General features: G+C 40.4%; 1 protein-coding gene across 6 annotated transcripts in view; it reads left to right on the top strand.

The window, feature by feature from the left end:
* The window catches only part of ZNF521 (zinc finger protein 521), a 230747-nt gene extending 205274 nt beyond the window's left edge, over nucleotides 1-25473 (top strand). For all 6 annotated transcript variants that reach the window (XM_058809531.1, XM_058809499.1, XM_058809515.1 and 3 more), the window contains one exon: nucleotides 24712-25473. In XM_058809531.1, the coding sequence (XP_058665514.1) occupies nucleotides 24712-24741 (30 nt within the window). In that variant the 3' untranslated portion in view covers nucleotides 24742-25473. The remainder of the gene's footprint in view (nucleotides 1-24711) is intronic.
* Nucleotides 25474-26474: the final 1001 nt, after the last annotated feature.

Here is a 26474-nt window from a genome sequence, read left to right as displayed (position 1 = left end):
AAGAAAGAAAGAAAAAGGAGGGAGGAGGGGCAGGTAGGCAAAAGTCAGTTATGAAAATAAAGAAACAGGAACATAAGGTAAAAATTACTTTTAACGGTAGAATTAGGACTGGATTTTGAAAAGCAGAATAGATAACTGATTTAGGAAGATGTAAAGCACACAGTGTAATTATGATTTGTACAATCACCTCCTAACAAGTCTATCCCATCTAAAATACACTTCCATTTCAAAATACAGTTTCCCAAGCAACTGCCTTCATTTTTTTTGTTGTAATAAACAAATGACATGTTTTTCCACTCAAAGTTTATTCCTGCCCAAGACTAAGAAAAAGATTTTGCTCTTTCCATCTAAGCTTCATTCATTGAAACTTCAACATAACTGAAGCACCTGGTTTTCTAGTGAAGGGCACAAAAGGGTGTCACTACAGAGAGAAACTCTGCTCTACACAGGCTAGATGACAGTTTGTTGGTAGTTCCATGCTGCAGAAGGCTCCTACTAGACCCCATCTCAGCATCCTTAGTGACAGCCTCCCTCTGTCTTATCTACACTTGCAATAAGGAATATTATACACTTAATTCATTAGGTTTATTATTATTTTAATTAATTTGGATAGCCCTACCTCAGTGGAGAATGCATTATGTTTAAACAAATAAAGTGCCATCATGCCATTTGCATTTATATTTTGGGATCTCTGTCTTTCTGCTCTTACCTCCAGTTACCTATCCAGGCTGCTGAAAGGGCAGCTAAGCACTCAGGCACAGCAGTAGGTACTGAGTTTTGGGGTCTGCTTTTGCTGAAAATGTATTGATTTCCGGCCCACTCCCACTTAAAACCTACTCTAGGAGGCATGGCTTTGTTCGGGCTATCTACCACCTAAAGCAGTGGAATCTTTGGCAACTGTCGTCCAGGTTATGGTTTTCCATCCTTTCACATTGCCTTGGTTTGTGTTGGGGATTGCAGCATAGCTGTATGTTTATTCTATCAAGGGCAGTTCCTTACTTTTTAAATTAAATGTGCATCTGATGTTTTTCTCCCATGCAAGGGCATGCTGATCATGTCAGATTAGAAGGTAGGGTCAGCACTCCATGGTTGTAGGGAAGGCAAGGTGGAAACATGTACAAAGTAGAGTAGGGCAGAACGCAGTAGCATAGAAGTCCTATCCACATGTATGGTTCAGCTGATAATTAAAGGGAATTAATTCAAGTAAACAGAAAATATATGAGTTATAATGGTACTTAATTTGGTGGTTGCCCAAGTGTGATACTTAGCATTTTCAGGCTCCTGTTCAGAAAGAGGAGCCTATAGGAACGTAAGAATCCCCTCACATTATGTTCATGTCACCTTGTCAATACAAAAATCAAGTAAGACTCCCTTTAGAAGTTTCCATTATTTCACTCCAGGCACTTGCTAGGAATGCAGCACAATCCCACAGGACCGCATTCCGGTGAGAACAGAGAACAAATGACCAGTCCTGAAAATCAAACCTTCAATGTTTTGCTCAACCTTCAAGTTGAAATAATGAAATTTTACAGGAATTTGCTCTTTGTTTTAAGATCCTTTTGACACTTCCTTTGTGCTCCATACACGGCTTTTAAATGCCTTTGTGCTCAATAGCTGCACAACCAGCTTTAAACTTTTTTGGATACTACCTGCATATGGAGGAGCAAATGAAAACCTTCTGTAACAGTTAGAAGTTTATGCTTTAAGAGTGTTTCAAGTTGTGAATTTTTGTACTTACATGTTTAGAAGGCTATGTGGTGTATTTATACTTGGGAAATGGAGTTGAAAAAGTGTGTCCCTAAAAGTGTTTATTCTTTAAAATAGAAAGCTTTTATTAAGACATACTTAACACAATAAGGGCTTGTACAAACAAGGAAGCTGAAAGGTAGATGCATTTATAGGGTGCCTAGATTTCCCCCAAAAGATTAAAATCTTCTAATAGAACACCTGGACCATTTAGTTCTCTATAGAGGATGGATATAACTAAAACAGTGTTCTCCATTCATTATCTATAATACTGAATTTTTAACTGATAAGGAAGTAAAGAAACTTATCACTAGTTTATTATTGAGTTTTCGTTAAATTAAGAGAAAGGAATTTTTACCTATTAGGACTTCTTTTTCCTGCACACATGCTCTTTCCAATGCCTGCTCCTTTTTGCCTTAGTCTTATTGGACAAAGGCTTAGATGTTTGCTCTAGTGTTTGTGCCTTTCTTGTCTCTGATAAGGAGTAACTATCTCTTTCCTATTTCCAGTGCTAGTATTAATTCCACAGAATCAGAATGATTTGGGTTGGAAGGGACATTAAAGATCATCTGGTTCCAACCCCCTGCCATGGGCAGGGACAGTTTCCACAAGACCAGGTTGCTCAAAGCCCCATCCAACCTGGCTATGAACACAACATATTGTGGCCTTTGTGGGGAGGAATGAGGTACCCTTGTGGGGTGTTAACCAAAGTGAATGAATCAATTCACTTTAGTTTTATGCAGATGTTGTTGGATCACAGAGGTACTGATATCCAATAGAACTGATGAATAATTGTACATTTTTTTCAGTGTATTATCAGTGATGATAGTTAGTTTTCAACATGATGCTAGCCAAGATTACATGATCTCAGCACCATTTTGCCCAGAACAAAAATGATATCTCTTTTTGGTGAATTAGGACATTTCCTTAACTTCTTGTGACTAATAATTAGTTGCCCCTGGGGTAGTTAAGTGTCCCCACTTTAGAAACATGAAAACTAGGGCAAGAAATAATTGGATCAGCAGTTACTTCTCATCCTGTTCAAAAGGGACCTGGCCTCAGTGATTCACGCCCTTGCTGCTTCCCATCTGGACTCCATCAGCACAGAATACCTGGGCATGGAGCCATCAGCCTGTAGGACGTTCCAGCTAATACAGAGAGCTGCAGCACTGGCCCTCAGTAGCAAAGGAGACCAGGAGCATATTCAATCAGCTCTCTAGCTGTCTATACTGCCTTCCTACATGTTTGTCCAGTTGTGTTCTAAAACTCAGTCCTTAATTTTCTTGGTTGACTGGGTCAAGCACATCTCAGACATGACCTGAGAAGTTCTTCCCATTTGGAAACAATGTGGTAGTTGACAAAGTTCTGCTTTGTGAGCGTTTCTATCAAAGAGCTGGAGTTTTTTCCTCAGAAGCTAGAACTTCCTCACAGACTGGCCTGTGAGAGCATGGAACAGACTTCCACAGCAGTTAAGTACTATGAGAGATGTCCTCAACTTCAGCTTCTGAGACCAGGATGCACCTACATGTGCCAAAGGCTCCCTTCTCTCATACAAACATATACCTGTATGTAGATTTCTAAACCTTCCCCAAAATCCCAACCCACAGCAACAGAGCTCTACCAAAACAAAATACACAGCTCCTTCCCCAGGGAAAGGATGAAAGAAAGAATTAAGCACTCATAGCAGATGTTACTCATGTCGCTTCAAACAGCAGGAGAACATTCTTAGCTCCCAGTACAAGCTGCTGAAACAAAGCAGGACAGGGACAGTATAGAAGAATCTATGGAAGTTTTATGTAGCTTAATGTGAGTCCTCTGGATTTCCAGTTTTACCATTTTCTTGTTCCAAGGTTAGTTCTGTTAAAACTAATCTTCTAGTTTCTTCCTCACTTCTTTAAGGGTTAAACTTTCCAAAGATCTCAGCATTGAAAAATGCTCCCAAAAATTCAACATTTTAAAGCAGCCTTTAAAATACCGTTGACCTGAGCTGGTGCAGAACTAAGCAAGCTCTAGGCTATTTCAAGAACTAAAGGCTTGACTGAGACCTTTAGTGGAGACAGTGGCAGAGCTGGGATTCAAACACTATGTTCTCTCATTTGGGGGTCAGCTAGAGAAAACTGCTAATTAACCTGGGCTGGGGTTGTCTCCTTGTGGCAGAGGCCTTCTGGGGCCAGCTGGGAAAGAGGCTGGTGTAGGAATAGCATCAGCCATAGCAGCAGTGGCACAGCTACCTCCATCTAGGATTGTTTTGCCAAGGCCCCCAAAGTAGTTGAGTCTGTGTACCATGTAGGTCCCAACAGCAGGGGAGACTGTGAATAATTTATGCTCTTTACACAAAACAGGCACAAAACTTTTAAACCTGCAGGATGTTTTCTTCACGCAGAAAAGGCCTCAAAACATTTTTTAAGAGAAATTGGAGATTAGTTTTGGCATTTCTAGGTCCCCAAGCTCTTAGGGTGAGGAGTGGAACATAGATGCTGGCTTTCTAGGCCCCAAAGGCCAGGAGCCAGCAGGGAATAACTTTGTCAGCTCTTCTTAAAAAGAAGCCTACCTGGAATCCAATTAACAGTCAAAGCTTTAGGCCAGCATTTTCAAACTCAGTGGCCTATTTCTGAGAGGGTGCTGAGCACCTCCAGGTGCAGATAAGGCCAGGGCAAGATGCTGGTGCTGAGTACATCAGGAAATCAGGTCAAAAATGCCTGAAGTTAGGAGCCTTGATAAAAGCATAGGTGCTGAGCAGCCACAGCCTTGTTTAAAGCTTCAACAAAACACTTTTGATACCTAAATACAGGCATCACATTCATTAATGTTGGCCCTAGTCCTTAGCAGGCAGTCAGGTTGCTGTTCTCAGAGCAAATGCCTAGGAGTCAGAAGAACTGAATTCATTTGTAAGGTCAGGTGCTAACTTGCTCCACATAACCATGCATGCTCTCCATCTTGTGAGTGAGGATGATGATAATAATATGTGTTCCAGAGATACTAGCTTTGTAATTAATGTTTGTGTTTTAGGGGACTAGGCTGAGCTGCATGCATTGCAAGTTTGCTTTTTTTCCTGGGCCCTTACTGTGCATTCTATTTCAGCTAGATATGTGTGCATCAGTATGTGAACATCTTTCCATGTCTTTCAAGATTTAAAAAATTCAGACTTGTGTTCCTGAGATTTGAGACTTTTTTCCCCTAGAAGGGAGAATTATTTTCTTTGCAAATTTTCTCAAAAAGGCAATCAAGAGAAGCACAGTGAAGGCACTCATGCATTAGCTCTTTAAGGACATACCTTCTAAGTGTTTCCTCTGCAAGTCTTTTGCTTCAATGTCAAACAAAGTTTAAAAACAAAAAGAAATTCTTTGAATTCCCTTCCAGTGCCCCTTCCCTCCTGGGGACTGAGGGGTGTTATGGCCACATTAGGTTTTCATGCGGTAATTCTTTTCTAAATAAGAAATTTCCAGGTTTGGAGCTTGTGAGTTCACCCGCCTTTGATTGGCCTATTCAAATGTAAACATTCCCTGTGAGTACTTCATTAGTTCATGAATATTTATAGCACACTGCAAAGCCCACCAAGCCCAAAGAGCCAGAATTTTTCAGGGACCATTTTGATTTCACTAAATAGTGCTTGTCAAAGATGAGCTTAATATTAATGTGTCTTATTACTTCACATACTTCGTATATGAGTAACTCTGCATACCACAGTCAGCCTGTGAAATTTTCTATTGTCTTTCCTGTAAATAAGGAGGAAACAATGTGTTCACAACATCCCTTATACACTCTCTGTGAGAACATTCCTTAAATTTCTGAAGCAATTGAACCACAATTATGGGTTTGTTTTTTCAGATGCTTGAGTAATATTATTGATTAAAATACAGAATTAATTGGCAAATTACAGCACTTAAGTGATGGACATTACATTTATATTCACATTTTAATCTTGAAAAGAAATTCATACTTAAGGAACAATAAAATGGCAAAGAACTGAAAATTAAATATACTGTCCTAGGTGACATTCACAAAGTACCTTATCAAAAATAAGCAAAAATTTATAATCCTTCTCTTTTTAGGGGACAGAGTCATACCCAAAAGCATGTGTGGTTGAATATATGTCCCTGTTTTGCCTACTTCTTCCTGTTTATATGCTTGTATGGCAGGATTCTTTCTGTAAAATATAAGTACCTACTAAAAAAAAAAATAACCCATGCATCTGTTCTCCAAATTGACTCATATGGTCTATATTAAATAGATTCTGCAGAATCAAGTAATATAGTACCTAATAGTTTGTAATCCTTATGACTGCAAATCCTTATGACATACAAAAATGTTAAATGAAATTCATGGTTTCCAGTCTGAAAGCAGTAAATGTTGTCTCTGAAACGTATAAGTGATGTTACATGTCAACATTAAAATCATAGTTTCTGAGGTTTTTTAGCAAATAGAACAGTGAAGTGTGCGAGATTTCAGCCTAAAGAAGCAAATCAAAAGTGGCTGCAGAAAGAAAAAGGCACAGAAATGCAGAAGAAGAATGGAGCAAAAAGCAGAGGAATAGAAGAGAAGCAGAGAGGAGATTATGGGACAAAGAAAGAAACAAGATAGAAATAATAGTGGTTGGGAAAGCAAACATTTTTTCTTCTGAGTGATGCTGGTAATAATGATAAGGCACTAGTAAAAATGAATCATGGTAATAATAAGGGGAAGTTCAGTTATTACTTAAAGGCCAGTTTCTGCCCTCAGTCCTTACAGAAACCTCAGTGAACATCAGAGTCCTGTCATAGACTGAGGGCAGGGAAAGCAGTAAATGTATTCCCTGATCCACAGATAATCATTAGAAATGGAATTCTGCCCTTTGCAGAAAATGAGGTTTTATCATCTGTGCCCTGAATGTTTCAGCCTACACCTTGCCATTAGTCAGATCAGTTGGCACATACACCTGGAGTAAGCAGAAGAAATAAGCACTCTATTTGCATGTGAATAATTTCCCTGGTAGATCAGTTCAGTTTGTTAATTGTCCATCCATTAATTTCTTGCTAATGTAGTTGATATCGATGACTGATTTTCTGTGCTAAACAGGAAGCACCACTTCTTCATTCTAGGACACATTCCTTCCTACAACTGCCCTGCTGTTAGCTACCAGTAGCTGCCATTATATTATCTTTCATCTGGCCCAGAGCTGACAACAGATGGCCATCTCCGGGACTGCCATCAGTGTGACTTTATGAAGCATCCAGCTATGGTGTATTGAGGAGCTTCATGGCCAGTTCTGCAAATCTGATTTCCCTTCCCCCTACCCTGCTGCTGGCCCCCCTCACTCCATCTCCATGAATAAGCTCCTTATTCCTGGCTCCACTCTCCACTGGTCCTGTCATTTCCCAACGAGTGGTGGCACACGGTTATCACTGGACGTTTGCAGCCCGAGGTCTGCCCCCACTTCCCTCTGCAGTGCTGGCACAAGGTTGTTGTTGCTCCCATCATCCTCATTCCTCCATGTTTTTGGAGTACCAAAGCATAGGCACAGGGGTTTGGTAGAAGCAAAACTGCTACCTCTTAAGATCTGTAGTTCAAACCCTACCTTCTTCCACCACAGAGCACCTCCTCAAGCTTCAGGGGTTTTTGATTTTTTTTTAAGTTCTACAAGACATGCTGCCAAACCAACATTGAGTATATTAAGTGTGAAAGAAGCTAAAAATATCAATTAGAGACCTAAAGTGGAGAAAAGTGTAAAATTCACTAGCATCCTGATTCCATTGACATGTTAGATCACTTGGAAAAGCTCTTTCAACTGTGTGGCAGCTGTGCATTTTGGAGAAAGATATATTGTTTGCTCTTGACAGAGTTTTCTAAATCAAGGCACCTCCAGAGCCAACCCATATTTTACAAGAAATTCACATTTGTGTCCTTTATTGTGATATTTGCAGCAAGTCTACAGCTAGTGAGAGTCTCTGCCCTCAAGCTATAAAGGAGTAAGGCTCCATTGTTGGAGAGAGAGCAGCCGCCTGTGAAAGGCTGAGATGCGGTAGGCAAGATGAATACTGCTTAAAAGCAATGCTTTGCCATGCTGTCATTTAGAACAGGAACACTGAGGATTTAAACAAAAGTGAAAGGCATGGTAAATGAATCTTTTTAAACTGGTCAAATTTTCAGCTGCCAGAAATAACAAGTTTTCTCCATTGACAGGTTCATTGAGTAGGAGGAAAGTTGGGAGGGGATGAATTCCTCTAGGGAGGAGGTGCAGATAGTTTGGGAAAACAAGGTGTGGTCAGTGATTCATAAAGAGACACTCCAGTAAACAGCAAACTTGGCTCAAAAGTAGTGCTGTTTCTTTTTCTTTTTTTTTTCCCTGCCTTTTGCTTTTTTTTTTTTTTTTCCTCTTTACTTTGCTTTTGCCTTTTTTTTTTTTTTTTTTTTTTTGCTGTCAGGGGCAGGGTAAGAGCATCATTGGGCCACTCCATTCTAAGCATGAGTGAAAAAGACTCTGGTGCAGAGTGGCTACGCAACTGGAAGTGCAAAAAATGTGTATGTCCCCCACCCAGAAGGAGCAGCTTTTAGGTTTAGCATTTCTACCTGTTATTGGAGTTGGTATTGCCATGCTTTGATCACTCCAAGGTGTAAACATTTTGGATGGGAAAAGAGTGTAATTTTGCATGGTCCTGTGATTTTTTGTTTTTTAAGTTGAGCTTCTTTTCTGTTCAAAGCTGAAATTGAGTGTCCTCCACCCTGTTAACAAAGGAAGAGAGAAAGATATTATTCAGTTCTCATGAACCAATACTGCTGAGTTGCACACATTTCTACGCGCAGCTTTAGTTGTTTTTCTGTGTTGTTATAGCCTCGTTTTGCGGGAGAATCACTAGGCACAGTCACGGATCATGGGTGTGTAAGTTTGCTCGGGGATACGCTGTGTCAGTGAATCCTCTGCCTCCCCCCACACTTCCTGTGTGTAGATGTGTGCTGTGTAAGATAAAGAACCTGTGATATTGTTAAATATTAGTGGTGCATTTTGCTTGGCTTTGCATTTGTAAAGGTGAAAGGTGATTGTGCAGGAAAATGGAACAGTATATCTGCTGTGAGACAGGCACTAAGAACTCACTCCCATGCTCAGTTATAATTCATGACTGTACTGGTGGGAAGCCCTTATCCCTCTGTGGAGTTAATGCATCTCTACTGTAACCTGCTGAGAGCACCCTGTGTCCCCTCCCACCATCTGTGCATTCACTGGCGTGCTTTCTCTCTCCCCTTTTACTGTGAGATCTCTTGGTGTTAAAACTGTCACACTGCTAGTGCCTGGTAAAGGTGGCTTTATGATGTGTATTAATGCTGAATTGTCATTTAAGGGTGAGGAGGCAGGTAAAGAATATGTTACCATTTGTTTTAAGCTCTTGTTAGAAAATGCTGGGGAGCAAATAGACAGAAAGGTAGATTTTTCACTTCAAACAACAAACAGCTTTGAACAGTACAGAGAAATTGTCGCAGCTCAGGGTAAGAGCTGTTGATAGCAAATGCGTATTTCTTCCCAATCTAAGCATATTTAACTGTTTCTTGGTACAGTGGATCTCTGTCTCTCCATGTCAAGATCTAAACAAATCACATTGTAAATTGAATAATATGTTATTTACCCATCAGCTGAATTTTATTTTCTTGAAATTGATTTACACATTTAGCTGAAAAGCCCTCTTGCAGGCTGCAAGTTGCTTCTTTGCTACCTGAGAGCTGAAATTCATTTGACCAAGTGCTGTGAGCTAGTACAGTCTTAACTAAACAGGTAGTGTATGAAGATTTTTTATTATTATTATTGCTGTAAGGCACTGTCAGAGGACTGGTGAGGCTGTCTAGCTTTGAAAGAATTGCATTCAGCTCACAGAGATTTAGATGATGCTTTATCAACCTGGCACTTTACCACAACATTAAACTCAGAATATGGTTAAAAGACCATGTACTTGACTGTCACGGCAATATTAATTTGCAGTGTTTCACTGGATGTAATCTCATGTAGTCTGTTGTTTGTATTCCTTTAAAACTTATAAATCAAATCCAGACCTGGAATACCAGTGTATGAACTTAACAGATGTGCTGCCATAAGGGACCTGCTAGGTTATAAACTGCAGAAATGATCTTTTTCTATTTCAGATTTCTGGCTTATTCCAGGGAGATTTAGTAGCCACAGAGGTAAGGTGGAAGGTCACGTGCTAGGACAGTAGCACCCACCCGGTGCTTGACGTTGGGTGCAATTGTCAGGAAATCCACCTCTAATCATTTTATTATTCAGTTGTAGCATCCAGCAAAGCTCCTGAGCGAAAGTAGGGCAAGAATGACTTCAGTAGCTCTGTGTCCAGGTTTTCTTAGGTGAAAGATCACTTTGAGATGACACAGCTGAGTAGTCAGGCTGAAATCCTAGTTGGTATTTTATTAATTTTGCACCAAGATAAATCTTGAAATTCTGACAAACTCCATGACAGGTGAAATTCCTTCTTGCAGAATCTGCTCAGCAAGAGGCTGCTCATTTCGTTCTGTTCAGAGGCAGGCAACAGGAGGGCAGCTTTATAATCAGCCCTCAAAGGAGCCCTGGCCGCCCCAGAGCCTTGGACTGATTGAATAACTCCTGGGCCTCTTCCCCTAGGCCTCCATCAGCAGGGGTCCTGTGGAAAGCAATCTCCCGCAGACTGGCACTGAAGTGAGCTTTAAACTACTATTTTCTGCTCTCCAGAGGAGCCTGGAGTACTAAAAGATAGATGGACTGCAGATATTTTATGAGAAACTGTCAGAAGAAGAGCAGAGTAAATGTTTTTTTCCCTCCTTCGAGTCACACACTGCATCACTGTAGAATTTTTCCCAGAATCTTTTACACTGAAAGTTGGAAATTAATTGGTCGCTAACCTTAATTTCCCCCCTCCCTCTTATTTTTCTTTTTTTCCCTTCCCTCTTTTTCTTCTTCTCTTTTTTTTTCCCCCCTTAAATATTCACTCGGAGGCCCTTTGCTTAACCACAGTTGCAGAAAATCAGTACCATTTGCACTGAAATATTTATAATGACAGAATGAAAAATTGGATTCATTTTCTGGCCTGTAGCCGAACAGTCTGCAACTTTGCACAGCATTGTTTAGCATCTCTCATTCCTTCCTTTCATTGGGGTCCTTTTCAGACACACACACACACTCACACACACGCGCGCGTGCTGCCCATGCTTCAGAGGAACGTTTAGCAAAACACAGAGCCATTTTTAATCTCAGCCTTGAGAAAACAACTTGTCTCTAACCTTGCCACCATCTGGGGTGGGGGGGTGAAGCAAAGGGGGAGGTCCCCGGGAAGCATGTAGAATTCCTCTTACAGGAGAGGTTATGGAGAGTGACATGCAGTAATCTGTCCTCTACATCGAAGCGGTGTATGGCTAGCATTCTGCATCTTGCTTTGGTGTGTTGCAGGTTAGGCAGGGTGGGCTCAGTATCAGGCTGGATAGCAGGATCTTTCCAGAAAACCCTGTTCTGCCACCAATTCCCTCCATGGCCTTGAGAAACTCGTTTGCCCACAAAGGAAGAGGTTGTCAAAAGCTCCCTTTTGTGCCTGAGCAAAGACTGTAAAAATGCCCTGTGCTTCTTTGCACCTCCAGAAAACAGAAGATGCTGGAACTGTACATATTTACTTCCCTTGAAGCAATGGTGTGAAGGTGAAGTGGTTGATGTTTGCAAAGAGCTTTGAAAATGAAAGTGCGGATCCTCAGGCTCCAATTTGCATCCCCCGCCAGTATAAAAGGTACCTTAGTCAGACAGCCAAGGATTCCCTCAGTACACAGCAAATCCTGTTTATTTTGCAGGCTGGTTCTGTATCACTCCCTTTTGGTCCTCACAGGCATGTCTCAGACTCCAATGAATTCCAGGGATTTTTAATTGGTATAACAATCCCATGGGGCTATTATGAGCTGGCATAAGTTTGGGCAGTGTTAGGAATGCTTTAACATGCACTGAGGACTATGGTAGCCCATGATTTAAATGGTTAGGCCACATGGATTTACAATAATATAAAGTGAACACATAGGAATTAATCTGAAAATGCACACAATTTAGCAGAGAATTGTAAGTCTCTACAGATGTCAGAGTCTTGTGCAGAACTTAATAGGGAAATATATCTGTGAAAAGAGGTATTTCAAAAACCCGTAGAAATTACTCTCCGGTGAGTTTGTAGATTGCCTTGACAATGCAGTTGTTTCTGGAAAAACAAGGCCTGTGGCCAAAATCTTAATTTCTAATGCCTAAAAAGAGGCTTCTTCAGACAATACTGGGTCCCCCAAGGAAGAGGGTTGGATGCAGGGATGGATTCTGCAAGGTGCTGAGAATCTCCTAAAAATGCAGGTGACAGAAATTGCCTGTCAAGGTCCAAAAATGTCACCTTGCTAACATCACCCATATCAAATTTATGACATAGCTCTATTGCTGACAGCAGGTGTCTGTGCATGCTACTAAATTCTGATCTTTCAATCCTACATCATTGATCTAGGCAGAAACTTTTTATTTCTTTGCTTTCTTCTGTAAAAGCTTCTTGATGGTGGCTCCCCCTCGAAGCCCTCAGGAGCAGAGGCTGAGCAGGTGTGCCTAGAAGCTGTAGGAAGGGGTGGACATCTGCTGCAGGCACCAGTACTGCTCAGCTAACGCGGCACAGCATTCCGTGGTTTGTGAGCAACACACAGTTCTTACCATTCAAAGTTTCCTAGGAACTTGCAGATTTGTCTTTTTTACCATGTTTCCCAAGATACTTTGACAGGTCAGCCTGAAGTGATGAGCATTCTGACACAAACTGCATCGTGTCTTAGAAATTTTGACTGCAGTTGTTTTACTTTAGTATTGCTTTGATTTGAGAAGGAACTTTGTACAAAATGATGTGGTTTCAGGATATAACAAAAAAAAAATCCAATATGCATGTATTACAGATATTTATGTAATTTCTTGTTTAGACCTTATTATTGCTTTCTGATTTTCTTTTTTCTTCATGTATATAAATGAAGTACAGTATAATTTTTGTCATTTTTATCACTGAGAATCAAAATTAATAGAGATGAGAAAGAATGTGAGCTTTAAATGCAAATATTAAATATGTTTTTAAACTGACAATTTGAAAGCAAATTGCCCTGACTATTTAATCACAGTTTAAAGAGGTCACAGACCCAGAGTAGGCTCTTTCAAATCCAGAAGTATTTCTCTGAGGTGTCCAGGACACAAATATACAGGTGTGTATTATTCCTTAGAATGCTAAAAAGATTTGTGGGGACAATAGACTACAGACCACAGTGAAATGGCAGTACAGATGGAATGGTGCAAAATTGTTACTGAACAACAGGGACTGTAAGAGTAGCCAACAAACAAATGTTTTATCTCACTGTTGAAGAGAGTACCTTTCTAAGAAAGCTGTTTTCTCTGCGGGCCTGAACTGCTGTGTGGGTTTTTGTTTGGAGTGCCAGTCTGTTTACTAAAGTTATTAGTTTATAAATTTTGCCATGGTAAAGTAACTGTGAGAGCTTTAAATTAGAATAAGTGCCACTTCTGTGTGGCAGGTTCCTTTGAGGGCTTATTAGAAAGCAGGCCTCCTGTTGCCTGCCCCTTTATGCATGGCACTATTGCTGTGGGTACTTGTTTTATAGCTAACTTTTGAATTTATGTAAGTGTACACTGTAGTATGATGAATTGCCCTCCAATTGCAAAGATTTTGCTTTTTTATTTTTTTCTGGGTTCAAGCTAATTCTTTAAAGGGTTATTTTTATTAGGTGGGTTTTATTTTGATGAATTAAAATTAACTTGGAGTAGGAAATTACATAAGATTGTGAGGGTTATTGATTTGCCTCACCATAGCTACAGCACATCTTTTTGTGAAGGAATTAAAGTTCTCTGTTTCAGATACCTTGGCACTAAATGTAGACAGCAAATGAGTGTTGTCTCCAATTATTTTCCTCATAAATGTGATTCTTTTCACTCAATCCAAAGATTGCCACACTAAAACCAGTCCTAATGGGCAATGAGGGGTGAAAGCAGCAGCTGCAGGAGGCTGGATCCCCTAGCAGGACATAGCAAGGAGACTGGAGTACCCAGCACCACAAACCAAAACCAGAGGTGAGGGGTGGGGGCATTTCTTCAACTGTCAGTACCGGGTCAAGGCAGGACCTAATGACATGTCTGGCTGGCAACGTGTCACTGGCCAGCTGTCTGACAGGAACCAGAATGACCAACCTCAGAGAATGACATTTGCTAGGAGGATACATCATCTCTCACAGGGAGGAAGGAAAAAGGCATGAAAGGATGCTTCTTTGTGTGGTACTTCTTATTTGGGGGAGGAGTATTAAATTGTAGGAATTGGACTTCACTGCCTTCCCCATTTTCGAAGGTTCTGAAAACAGGAGAAAGTAAGAGTAAAATTCCTCCCATTTAGCTGTGGTCACATTTCACACTTCCTTTACACAAATGCAATTGAAATAAACCAAACGAGAAAACAGAAGACAATAGAGAATCCAAACTGCATTTTACAACCAACAACCACAACGACAAACAAGAAATTTTCTTGTTCTGGTACCACATGTTAGTAAATGCTCCAGATTTATTGATTTATAGTGTATGTCCTCACAAAATTTAGAGAATGACTTTGTTATAAAGGGCAAAATAGCATTCTGGTCTCTCTAAAAGTCACTTTTAAAACATGGAGTTTCTTAGACATAAAAGGGGGAAACTCAGATGAGGTTGGTCTAAAAACAAAACGTTTCAACATAGGGTTCTTAACTGTCTAACTAATCACCAGCTATGAAGGGATAAAAATTGTCCTTAGTTTCCTTTCCAAGCAGTAGATTTGTAATTCACATACACACCAAGTCTGCCACATAAGCACTGTCCCAGCTCCTGCTATTCCTGGTTTGAAGAGCTGTAGGAATAAGGACTGTAAGATGTCCAAGATGGGCTGGCACAATAACCAGTTGTGAAGGAAGTCAGAGCACAAAATCCATGGGGGCCTCTGCTTATCAGCTCAGAAATCCTTGGCTGTTACCATCAAATCTGCTCAATCTGGCTTGCCTTGCAAACTGTCTTGAAGGAAAAAGATGCATCAATGTACAATTGAGTTTGGAGCTTTCAGAAGAGGAGGAGAGCTAGAAGAGCACCATAGCTTTTCCTTTTCTATCCTACACAGTCTAAAATTGGCATACCATGGACAGGGGGACAAATTGCCATTTGCATTCCTGATTTCAGGATCCAACATATGCTCCCATCCATTTCTGCATTATCTTAAATGGGTGTATGTATGGATGGATAACTTCCAAATATTATTTCCATATGTGAAAGTTTACTGATTTTAAAACTGGGCTTGTTCAGGGTTTGCTTTCACCTGAGCGAAAATGTTGGCCACTGTGAGTTAATCTTGGGATGATCCACAACTTCCAGTGTGCCAGGTGCTGTTGTACAAGGCCCCACGTGCCAGCTGGCAATGTGTGGAGAATCCAGATTCCAGGCTGTCCCCATGTCACCTGGTGAGCACAATTCCCAGTGTTATGTCAGGGAGGTAGGGAGGTGAACTCGGCGATCGATACAAGTGTGGGATGTGTCTGTCTGTATAACAGGAGTGCAGACAAGTTACAGCACTTTTCTTTCAGGCTGTATCAAGAAACTTGTAATTTCACTTGTAATTTTGTTCAAAGAGATTCTTGTACATGCACCTGTGGAAAACTGGAAAGTATCATTGTTTTAAAGGTTGCCCTTTGCATATAAATCACAGCTCTGTGTGCTTCCCCATTTTAATTGGGTGACCTTTTGAGTCCTATGGACAGGAGCTTGAATTCTGAACTTGCAGGTTGGTTGGAGATTTGAAATCAATTCATGTTTTAGCAATTACTCTGCTTAAAAGCACAGAACCCAAAATGGAAATTTGAGAAGAAGAATTCCCCTTGGAAAATTCCTTTTTGCAAGTCATAGAAAACTTCATTGCAGACCAAATAGATATCTGTAAAATCCAGATTCATTTGTCAGTTTAATCCTTGAAAAGGATCAGGATTCATTGAGTATGAGAGAAAGAGGAGGAGTGAGGAATGTGTAATGTTTCCAACAGGACATTTTTGTGCAATTATCAGTTTAAGCTTCCATTATTTGTCACTAATTACTGCACTGAACTGTTAAATATTTAGTAGTAGTTTGTTTAATTGGGTTTGACCTATAAAGGAATCTGTGCATAGCACAGCTCCAGTTCCAGGAGCCAGTTCCTCACTCACAGCTAGGCAAATTTGTATTCACATAAGATGATCACATATTGTCAGACAAAGGGGTTTGTTTTTGTTGTGCAGGTTTATTACCTCTCTCTCCCCCACAGATTTATTTGTCTTTAAGGTATTTGAAATCAGAACACAAAGTAGAAATTCTGCCTGTGGATGTAAAAGGGGAGGTCAGTCAAACTTAAATTTGTTTAAAGATGTTGTAGTTTAGAAAGCACCAACATGATAAATTAAGCATAACAAAGAAAAAAAATTAAAGCAGAGCAACAGCTAGCCCATGAACACGTGTCTTGTCAAAACACTGACTTAATCCCTGAATATCTTATTAGGCGGTATTGCCTATCAAGGCTTGGTGTCCCCTGTTACTCTGTTTTACAATAGCTGCAGACAAATCTGTATGTGTTCAACTTTGGGTTTGGCTTGCTGGGTCTGACAAGGTGAAGAGACTTCTGGTTGTGGCCTCTGCAGACGGTGTGCAAGAATCAATCAGTATACAAGCAATACTCACTTTGGTTTAGCATGTCTGTGTTCTTATTTGTTCCTGTCTTGAAACTCCCTTGATTTCAGCTGAGCTTTTCTTAATTTATACCAGGGTAACCATAACCATATTCTAAAGTAATAAGAATTTTGATATATTTCTCAGAAGTGCCTCCTTCTGCCGTTTTTGTTTCAGCTTTTATTCCCACTTAATGAACAATTTTCTTATTGGAGAAGAATGCTTGTGTATTAATTTCAAACATTTGCAGTATCACAAAGGCCTTGTTTTCCCACAGACAAGACTTAAACCGGGATCCTGATTATCAGGACAGCCCCTTTGCCATATAAAAGAAGAGGTTTCCCAGTTTTGAAGAATTGTTGTGAATATGCCCTGACTATTGCCCCCTCTCCCCATCACTTTCTCTTTTATGGGGTAATGCACACACCTCCCGCCGTGCAGCCAGGCACATCTTGCCTGAAATGCAAGACATTGTTGCAAGTTTCACTGCATTTCAATGAGCACAGACAGGGTGAGGCAGGCTTATGGGAGGCGATTGCCTGGCACCATAGGTTAAAACAGCCTTCGAGCTACTCTGATTTATGTCAGAGGCTTAGCTGGGAGCCCCCTGCCAACGCTCATAATGAGGAAGGTGCAAGGATGGTGAACAGGCATTGGTGTTTGTGTCTGTTCTCTTCTAGTGACAATGATGAAAATCTTATTTGCTGTTCCCAGAAACATATGTCATTCTTTTCCATACAACAAATCTGTGATATATGCACTCGCATATAGTAATGAATCCGAAAGGAATCATTGACATTTTACTAGTGACTTACTGGAAGTCTCTGAAGAAAAATAGGTATCAGGGGCTTTAGTTTGGTTTGGGTTTGGTTTTAATTTTAAGTTTGCATCCCTGAGAACATGCTCTTCAATTTGAGATTTTTTTTGCAGGTAGTTTTTCTCTGGCCCAGCTGGAAATGCTGAGCAGAAAAACCAGAACACTGAGAGTTTTACATAAATATGATAAAGAACAAAATCTGATTAGCAGTCATGCTATTTCAGAAACATTAACGTAATATCAAATCACATAGCTTAGGTGAATTAATTTATATGAATGACTGCAATTCAGTGTGGCTTTCCTAAATTACCATTGTCAACAGTGGTCAGTCATGTCCTAAGATGACCACTTAATTGGCAAACATGTCTGAGAACAGACCTGATTCTCAAAGGCTGGTAAACATCAACTCACCACACATAAATGGTATTTATGGGAACACCAATTCTCTTGGGATTTGGCCCCTTTCTTGTTGTGGAAATAGCTCTGGTTTTAGTTCAGATCAATTTTATTGGGAATCTGAAGTTTTGGAGACTGTATTTTGTTAGGTCTGGGCTGGTGAGCAAACTTGGCCTGAATGAAACTCCTTGCCTACTGTAGTAAATTTATAAATTCAATGTTAGTCCTCCTGCTCTGCCAGCTGCAGTAAGTACTGGAGATGCGGGTGACAGGGATACATTGCCTGGACTTTTTCTGTTCTCTCCAGAACTTCCAAGTCTTCATTCAGTTTCCTACTTTTCACCTATGAAAAACTATTAGACATCATCTCTTTTCTATTTCCCTCATTCACTCAGCATAAGTGTGACCACTGAAATATGAATATATATTAGTGTCAGAAGCATTGTAATTCGTGGGGCAAAACACATCAGAAACATTTCTTAGTTCTGAAATTTAAGATACAGTAATTCAAGTTAATTTCTTGTAGTTAGTGTTTTATGAAAGGAAGGGTGGGATCTGAGAGGGGAAATAATGGCTCATTTGTTAATGAGTTTCAACTGAAGTTGCTCTTTTTGTTTTTCACATATGTGCAAAGGACAGAAATGTTTACAATCTGAATGTCCATAGATGCTCTGTCAGTACAATCAAGGATTATAGAATCAAAGAATGAGCCTGGATATGACCCTAACCTTCAATTAATTCATTTGGCGGAGTGTACTATAGGAGCCTTTACTCTTGGTACAAAAACTCCAAATCCCACCTCTACTGTTGATTTTTTCATCTATACAGCAACTGAGCCTTAGAAACCCACATAACTGAATATTCTTTATTGCTTGCAGCATCAGTGGAGCTAGTGCCATAATTTGTTGGGGCATTGAAAGTAAGTTTACTGCTTTCAGATGGTTCAAAATGGCCCAGATATTCTACTGAAACCAGCTCCTAACTATGCAGATTTGGTTTCATGTCTGATTTGGGGTTGGCTGAGCCTCTTCCTCTCCTGGGATGAGCATCAGGAAAAAAATACTAACCCTGAGGTCTGTGAAACTGTGAAATAGTCTCCCAGGAGGAGCATTGGAAGCTCTAATTAAAATTGGACTGGGCAAAACACTTGAAATTACACTATAGACAATAATCCAACACTGGCAAGATGGGTGGAGAAAACGCCCTAATGGGTCTTTTCTGTCTTTAAATTGTATGAATTCTTGTTCTTCTCTTTTATTATGCTATTTCACCTTTTTGTTTAATAGTGACATAGTGTCATCTAGAAGTTATTATAAGACACTATTGCGAGCTGAGTGAGATGATGTTAAATGTCAAAAGAAAATGCAACAGTTTTTCTGCAGGTTCACAGTGATTATATGGAGATAGGAAAAGAGAAACTGACTGTAAGCGAGAGACACAGCGCAGTGGTTTTATCTGTAAGACAGTGGCAAATTCATTGCATGCCTGCAAAATGCATGTTTATCATTTTGACATTTCGTTTCATATTCTCTTCTTATTAAGAACAACCACATTCCACCAAATCTAACACAGGTGTGGGAAAGTCATTTATTCTAACTGTGTAGATCGCTCAGATTGCTGGAGACATCTTCTATCCCAGTGTTTCACATATCCCCAAAGACCTGGACTAAATAATTTTATTTTTTTTTTTACATCTTAATTTATAGTTTGTATTTAATCTTAGCATTGTACAAATCTAACTCATCGATTCAGTCCTTGAGTATAATCATATTACAGTTTACCAGGAAAGAATCCCTCAGGAATATAATGGGGCCTTGACAGGAAAGTTTGTGCTGCAATATCGAAGCCGCAAAAAACAGAAGAAACAGTGTGAAAAATAACCTTTTTTTATAGTTGGGTCTGAATAAGTTTCATTTATTTGGTTTTTGGTGTTACCACTTAATACTCCTCTTCCCTCCTCCCTCGCCTTTCCACATGGTATAATAATACAGAGATTTCTGCATGAGAGGTCATAGCAACCAGGATAAGTAGTAGAGCATTGGACCAAAGTTCTGGAAACCATGTTGATCCTGTGCTAGGTTTTGCTAAGCTTGCCTTTCCACAGGCCTTTCTTTCTTCCCCTTTGGTTCTGGAAAATCCAACATCCTCTTCTTAGCTGCAGACAGTTTGAAAAGTGTGGTAGAGGATAAGAAGTTGGAATAAAAAAAGAAGGGAAGAGAAGCAGAAAATCTTGATTAGAAAGTATAATTTAATAGAACACGTATTGAACCAAATGTATTGATTAATGTGGTAGATATAGTACTTATATTGATTCAAACTAGAGATTTAGTACTAAAAGCTGTAAGCCAAAAAGCTGTTGCAGATTGCTACAAAAGTCAGTTTAATGCTGTCCTTGAGAATGCCTTCACAAAGAAATTCTTCTAATGTTTGAGGAGTAGGTAGAATGCGGTATATGTCAGTTGGATCCCGGAGGGTTTTATTTTGTACTCTAATAGCTGTTACGAGCCTACATTATATCCAAGGAGTAATTTTCCTTAGGGGTGCCCAGCTCGCTTTGTGTCAATATTCTAGCATTTTAAGTCACGTACAGTATATGCTTCTGGGAACAGTGCAGGAGCCAGCCAGACTCATAATGGTCTGCATTCATTAATAAAGGCAGAAGCTTCTGTCCCTCCATTGCCCACTACAGGGATGCCTCCCTGGTCTTTGGGGACCCGTACAGACACATTTAAAGAAAGCTTTATTTTGAGTGGGCAGGAGATGAAATGCAGGACTTGCAGGCATTTCCTAAGTCAGCTATATGCCCGAGCACAGGGGTGACCTTAATGGGTCAAAGAAGAATGCAGGTCAAAAGACTTATTATCCAGACTGTTGGAAACCAATTGCTTTTGTTAAAAAAAAGAGTAAATTGTGGCGCTTAAAGGTTGATAGTAATGTGGAGCTCTGTTTTACAACCTGGAGCTGGATTGCAGTGCAGTGGGGTGGATTTTTATTTTTATGAAAGCAAAAAAATACTAGATGGTCTGTAAGGTACATAGATAAAGGATTCCAGATAAGTGATAACATGTAGGGTACCATAATTACTTAATCAGTGATGATTGATTACTCATGTTTGTGTTCCTGAACTAAGGAAAAAATAACATGCTGCTGTGGTACTGTTACCATCTGTTGAAATAATGCACCTACATTTCATCTTTATGCCTCTTCACTTGTACCCTGTTTGCACTGTTTGTCAGGTACAGCCATGTCTTGGTTCATCTGCTCATAAAATAGAGAAGTCCCATTTAAATTGAATGAAACCACATTTCACATTAAGGATTCTAATGGGCCACTGAGTCTGTGGCTATCTGTGGGTATTTTTTTCTTCTTTAATTTTGATGCTGTGGGCGGGAACTTTTTGCTAGCTATTACTTCTCATGCTCCCTCTGAAACACAAAGGCATGCACCAAACAACAGGTATTATTGCCTCTGTTGTCTCCAGCCTTTCTGCAAAGAAACCTTTTTGAATTTGTTTGCAAAGGAGATTCTTCCACACAGTATTATCCTGAAATTCTTTGTGTGTTTTCAAGTCCTTAACACTAGTAACATGGATATCTCAAAGCATTTTCATCCAGAAAAGTGGTGGCATGTAATTTTATAGTAGGTCACATAACAGTTGGGATTCTGGATCCAGCTATCAAAAATAATTATTTCTAGGAATAGGGCAAATGCACTTAAAGAGTTTCTTTTGCTTGTGAAAAATACTAAATTCAGATTTTCCCAGTTAATATACCTGCTTTCCAGGTAACACTGAGACATAGAAATTGAGGATGTAGGGGTTTTCCTGGTTTGTGTCTACATGATAACAAATGCAGTGACACACACACCCCTCCGGCTTCCCCATTCCTCCATTTTGTGCATGCAAAGCTTGAATTTGTATTTGCAAACTAGTGTCTCCTCATGAGATCCCAGCTCTTGGAAATTGGAACACAGCTGTTGCTGAAGTCCAGGAAAGATTACATTGAGAAAAAATATTTTCCCCTTTCCATGGCTAAGCAGGAAATTGACATTTTTGCTTTGTAGGGAGACTAACACATAATTAAACAGATGTGCTAATGCACAATCAGATTTGGGGGAGGCAAAGGAGGGGAGCATATGATACCTCCTGTACTTCGCTAAATGACTTCTCTTTGGCAAGTGGAGGTACTAACTGCTCCAAAGTCAGGCAAGCTAGTTGAGGTTTCTGGAGGAGGCGTGTTTCAGGCTTGTATAGTGTGTTTTTAGTGAAGGGCAGCGTGCTCTCCGAGGCACTCAGGGGATCTCAAGTGCAATATTGTGCTCTCCCTGGGTGTGCCGCGCTCCCATGGCCCTGCCGCGTCCCTGCCGGCGGGAGCTCCAAATTCCGCTTTCCCCACGTGCCTGATCTCCCACTGCCAGGGAGGCGGGAGCTCGCTGCACACGAGGCAAAGACACTATCACAGTCGAGATCTGCTGCCTGGATAATAGAGGAGAAATTTTGCCCTAAATTTTTAAACACAACACCCCTCATAAAAACAACAACGGTTCATAACTGGGATTAATGTTTGCAATTTTCAGTCACTTAGACATGGGGTCTCCAATAGATGGCTTTTGGTAGAGTGGAATATGGCTCTCTGTAGGATTACAGAATTTTCCTCCTTTTCTTATCTCTCCCCTCCCATCCCTTGCCTGCTTGTCTTGTCAATGTTATGTTCCTGAAGCACTTCCACTTTGTATTTTTTTGCAGCTTAGCCAAATAGGTATTCCTCCCTAGTCCCTAATGTTTGGGGAGCCTTAATTACTGTGGAAACTGTGTTTTGTTTTGACTGTTTACAACACATCTTGTTGCCTTTTTAAGGCCTAAACTGTTCAAAGCATTTCCTCATGTTCCTATCCTGCCCTGTCTCATTCTTCTCTGCAACGCTTGTTTGGTTTTTTCCTATTATTTCTTCATTATCTCCAGAGAATCTCATTTTGCACCAGGGCACAGGAGTCAGGGACACTGAGAGCTGGGGCAAGTCAGTCCTTATGCTGTGCTTTATTTTGTCTCCTTCATATTTGGGCATTTTTATTTTCTAATCAAAAATGTCATTGCAGCCAGGGTTACGGCTGCAATTTTAAAACACCTTTTGACTGCTTCATATGCAACTGTTCATCCTGCTTCCTACTGATTATGCATTTTTCACTTAGTGAAAAGAAATAAAAAATGGGCATGACTGACATGCTTACTCTCAGTAGACTAGAAACAAAAGACCCCCCCCCAAATATCTGTCTGCAATGTAACAATTGGTATATTACTTCACCTGCTCAGAAGCAGAGAAGAAAATCAGAATTCAGGCTGCCACCCCATATTTAACTTGTCCTGTTGTTTCTAGGTACTGCAGGGTCTCCAATAAGCCTGTGGTGTTATGCCGTAAGTGCTGCAATAAATGGACACAACAGGATGACAAAAGGACTGACTGTCAGGCTTAACTCTTAATTTCCTTGCTTTTGTGCTTTAAAGTCAGAGCCCATTACCTGTGACCAGCCAGCATTTTTGGCTGCATCTATTGTTAGTGCTTTACAGTCTTTTGAAATGATTTTATGGGAAGGATGAGGAACTAGATGAAATCAAGTGGTGGAGCGTATTTTTCTAACACTCTTTGGCCTTGGACAGTCTGGAATTCCTGCCATCAGCATTAAATCATTTTGTATTCACATCTGGAAATTGCATCTTTGAGTGTCACTGGGTCATTTTCCTTTAATCTTGAGAATGGCACTACATTAAAAATTCCTCAGTCTTACTGTAAGATCCTTTCCTTGCCAAATGTCCCATGAACTATTATTTGTGTGCGTGCATGGTTTAGGGAAGAGTGAAGGAGGATGGGAGAGAGGATTTTTAGGCTGGTCTGCAGTCACGCTGTAATTCACATTCGTTTCACCGAGGCTGTTTTCATGTGCCCTTTCATGGGTGGCTCTGGAGGGTATGGTTCAGTAGATGTTCACTTTGTTGTAAATGATGACTGTCTTGTGGGAACAGGTTCATCCTAGAGTGCGTTAGCCCAAAGAGGTTTAAAGACAGATTAACTTAATAAAGTGGAGTGAAGGGTCTGGATGTGCTGGGAGCAAATCATGGGATGTGACACCCCTGCCCTCTGGGTCACTGGCCCAAATCTGGCCCCGATTACTAAGGGGAAAATTCATCACTAATCAGTGGCTGCCCTGTTGTCCAAGTAGCATTCACAGACATTTTCTAGTTATCTGTGGATCCAGTGTACACTGCAGAAAACTTAAGATGTATTGGATTGGTCCCTTGCTCTTGGGTCAATGCTTGTGAAGGATCTGAGCCAGTACAGGCAGCACAATAGCATCTTTCTGAAAGTGGTCAATTTTGTTTGAGGGGTGAGGAGGAAAGAGGGTGAAACTGGTGTTTGCTGCTTGATTTAGTGATTACTTGTACAGGAAAGAAGAATTTAGGACTCCAAAGTCCATGCTGTGTTACTGCACATAAGGCACTGCCTTCACCTGAAGAAAAATACCTGTGGGTTTTGGTGGCCAAAGAGCAGACTGTGCCAGCCCCTCCTGTTTTCTCATCAGTCTCTGAGCTCTCTAGCAGAGTTTCTCTTCCCATGTGGGAGAAATAGGTTTTACTGCAGGGGTGCAATTGAAGCAGTGCCACAGTGTAGGAAGCACAGGCCAGTTAGCATGAGACTTAGGGCAAATGCACTTCTCATTTTTGCAATGCATAAACCATGAGCCATGTGTAAGCAGACACCAGGATCACTGACATGGTCTGCAATTTCACTATGGCAGGTCAGCCCACACCCTGTCTGCAGAGACTGTGTTGCCCTTCTTGTGGCACATGTAAAGGATACTGGTGTGAAACAGCTGGCAAAAACTCCTCTCTTCCATACTTATGCTGTTTCTGGCTAGTTTAAACAAGGAGGGGTCAAAAATATTCTCTTTATCCAGCCCATCATTTTACAAGATATGTTGGGAAAATTGTTTTTGCATCTTTCTTTCATACAGAAATGCCTGTCCTGTGACTAAGTTGTTTCTTTTGTTTTTGTTGCAGAATCATACGATGACCCAGCACAGCAGTTAGTGCAAGGCCCGTCTCTTCCAGAGAATTCTTTGTGGCACAAAAAGGGAACACATTTTACTCTTTGCACGAAACTTTCATTGTTAATGTATATTATTCAGAATCATTGTATTGTACCATAAAACTTGTATTATCGAAACTGTTGGATGTTCATGTGTTTGAACTTTTGAGCACCGGATAGACTTCCTGTATATAAAGTGTTGCACATGTATTATGTTGTCTGATACTAAAATGGTCTTATAAAGACAAGTGGACTTGGGCCCTATTCAGAAAAGATACAAATAATAATAATACTGTGTGAGGAGAAAAAAATAGCTTAAGAAAAAATGTCATTTTCAAGGAGGAGGGAGAAAGTAAAAGCTATGTTCCATTGCAGCTCTGTTTGGCCTCCCTTTCGTTTAAACTTCAGTCCAGAAATCTCTCTTTTGGTATACAAACGGATGAATCTAAGACTATTTTTTATTGCTGAAGATTCTTGCAAAAAATATGAAGAGACTCTTTCTCACAGAGCAGGAACCCACAGTTGAATAAGGCCCGTATATATATTTGTAAGCCTTGCGATATGACAGATAGCATTACCATATATGCAATAGTTGTTATGTAGTTTGTCAAAGAATTTTTTTTCCTGGATACCATTTGAAGCTTTGAGTGTTCAAGACTTTCCTTAATGATTTCACATGGCCAAATTCTTGAATCAGTTGAACTAACCTGTATGTTACTGTTATTAATGTTTACTCTGCGGTCTGAACCTGGAGATTACTGGAATTGTTTTCCAAAAGGAAATAAATTCAGTTTACCATTATGTGTGAGTGTGCTTGGTGTCTTGTCTTTTTCCTTAGAAAGTAGCATTAATATTACTGCTGTTATATTACCTAAAGAACCACCAAGATCTGGAATCCCATTGTATCAGGACCTGTACACTGCTCAGTAAAACAGGTTGTTTTTCTCAAAGGTAGGTATGAAATAAATGCAATAGTATAAACAAATTTGCTGGCCCACTGAAAAGCAATATGTGCTTGAGAGTGATATCCACTGTTTTCTGGATTTATTTGTTTCTTTTATTTGTCTGTCTCAGCAATTTCATACTTACACACTTGACACATTGGTAGCCAGAGGAGTCACCACACATCTTGCTTGTGTAATTATCGGTAAATTTAAATGAAGCATCACCTGGTGAGCTGGGTCTGGTGCTGGCAAGAGGGAGCCACCACAGCTCTGGCCAGCAGTGCTATTAAGCTGACATCCCTGACCCTCTCCTCTGGCATGGGTAGCAGAATTGGAGGTGGTGCTCACAGTGGGGTGATGATCACTGGCACCACGCCCTGGGGGGAGCTCTCACAACACCTCACGCCTTTGCTCAGGTCTGAATTGGCTCCTGACTGCAGCTTCAAGGAGAAGAAAAAAGGGGATAAAAACTCTCCTTGCCTACTGCACTGTCCCCCACTACTCCAGCTCACCTACAAAAAAAGCCAAAAAAGCATTCTCCAGCTATTCTAGTATCTCATCCTATTGCTGGAATTCTAGTTTAATCCCATGAAAACCAGTGCTGCTGAAATACTGCCTTTAAACAGCCACACATCACAACAAGTCCAAATGTCTAGAACTGCTCGCCTAGTGCTGTCAAGGTAGATATAAAGTGTGATTTCCAGTTTGCTGAGTGTAACAATTCGACTCTTTACAGATGGAGGACAGAGAGAAAAGTAAAGTCAGAAAGTGTTGGCTACCAGATATTCCAA

Source organism: Ammospiza caudacuta, chromosome 1 (genome assembly GCF_027887145.1).
Source record: "Ammospiza caudacuta isolate bAmmCau1 chromosome 1, bAmmCau1.pri, whole genome shotgun sequence".
NCBI classification, from domain to species: domain Eukaryota; kingdom Metazoa; phylum Chordata; class Aves; order Passeriformes; family Passerellidae; genus Ammospiza; species Ammospiza caudacuta.
This window is presented reverse-complemented; position numbering and strand designations above follow the sequence as displayed.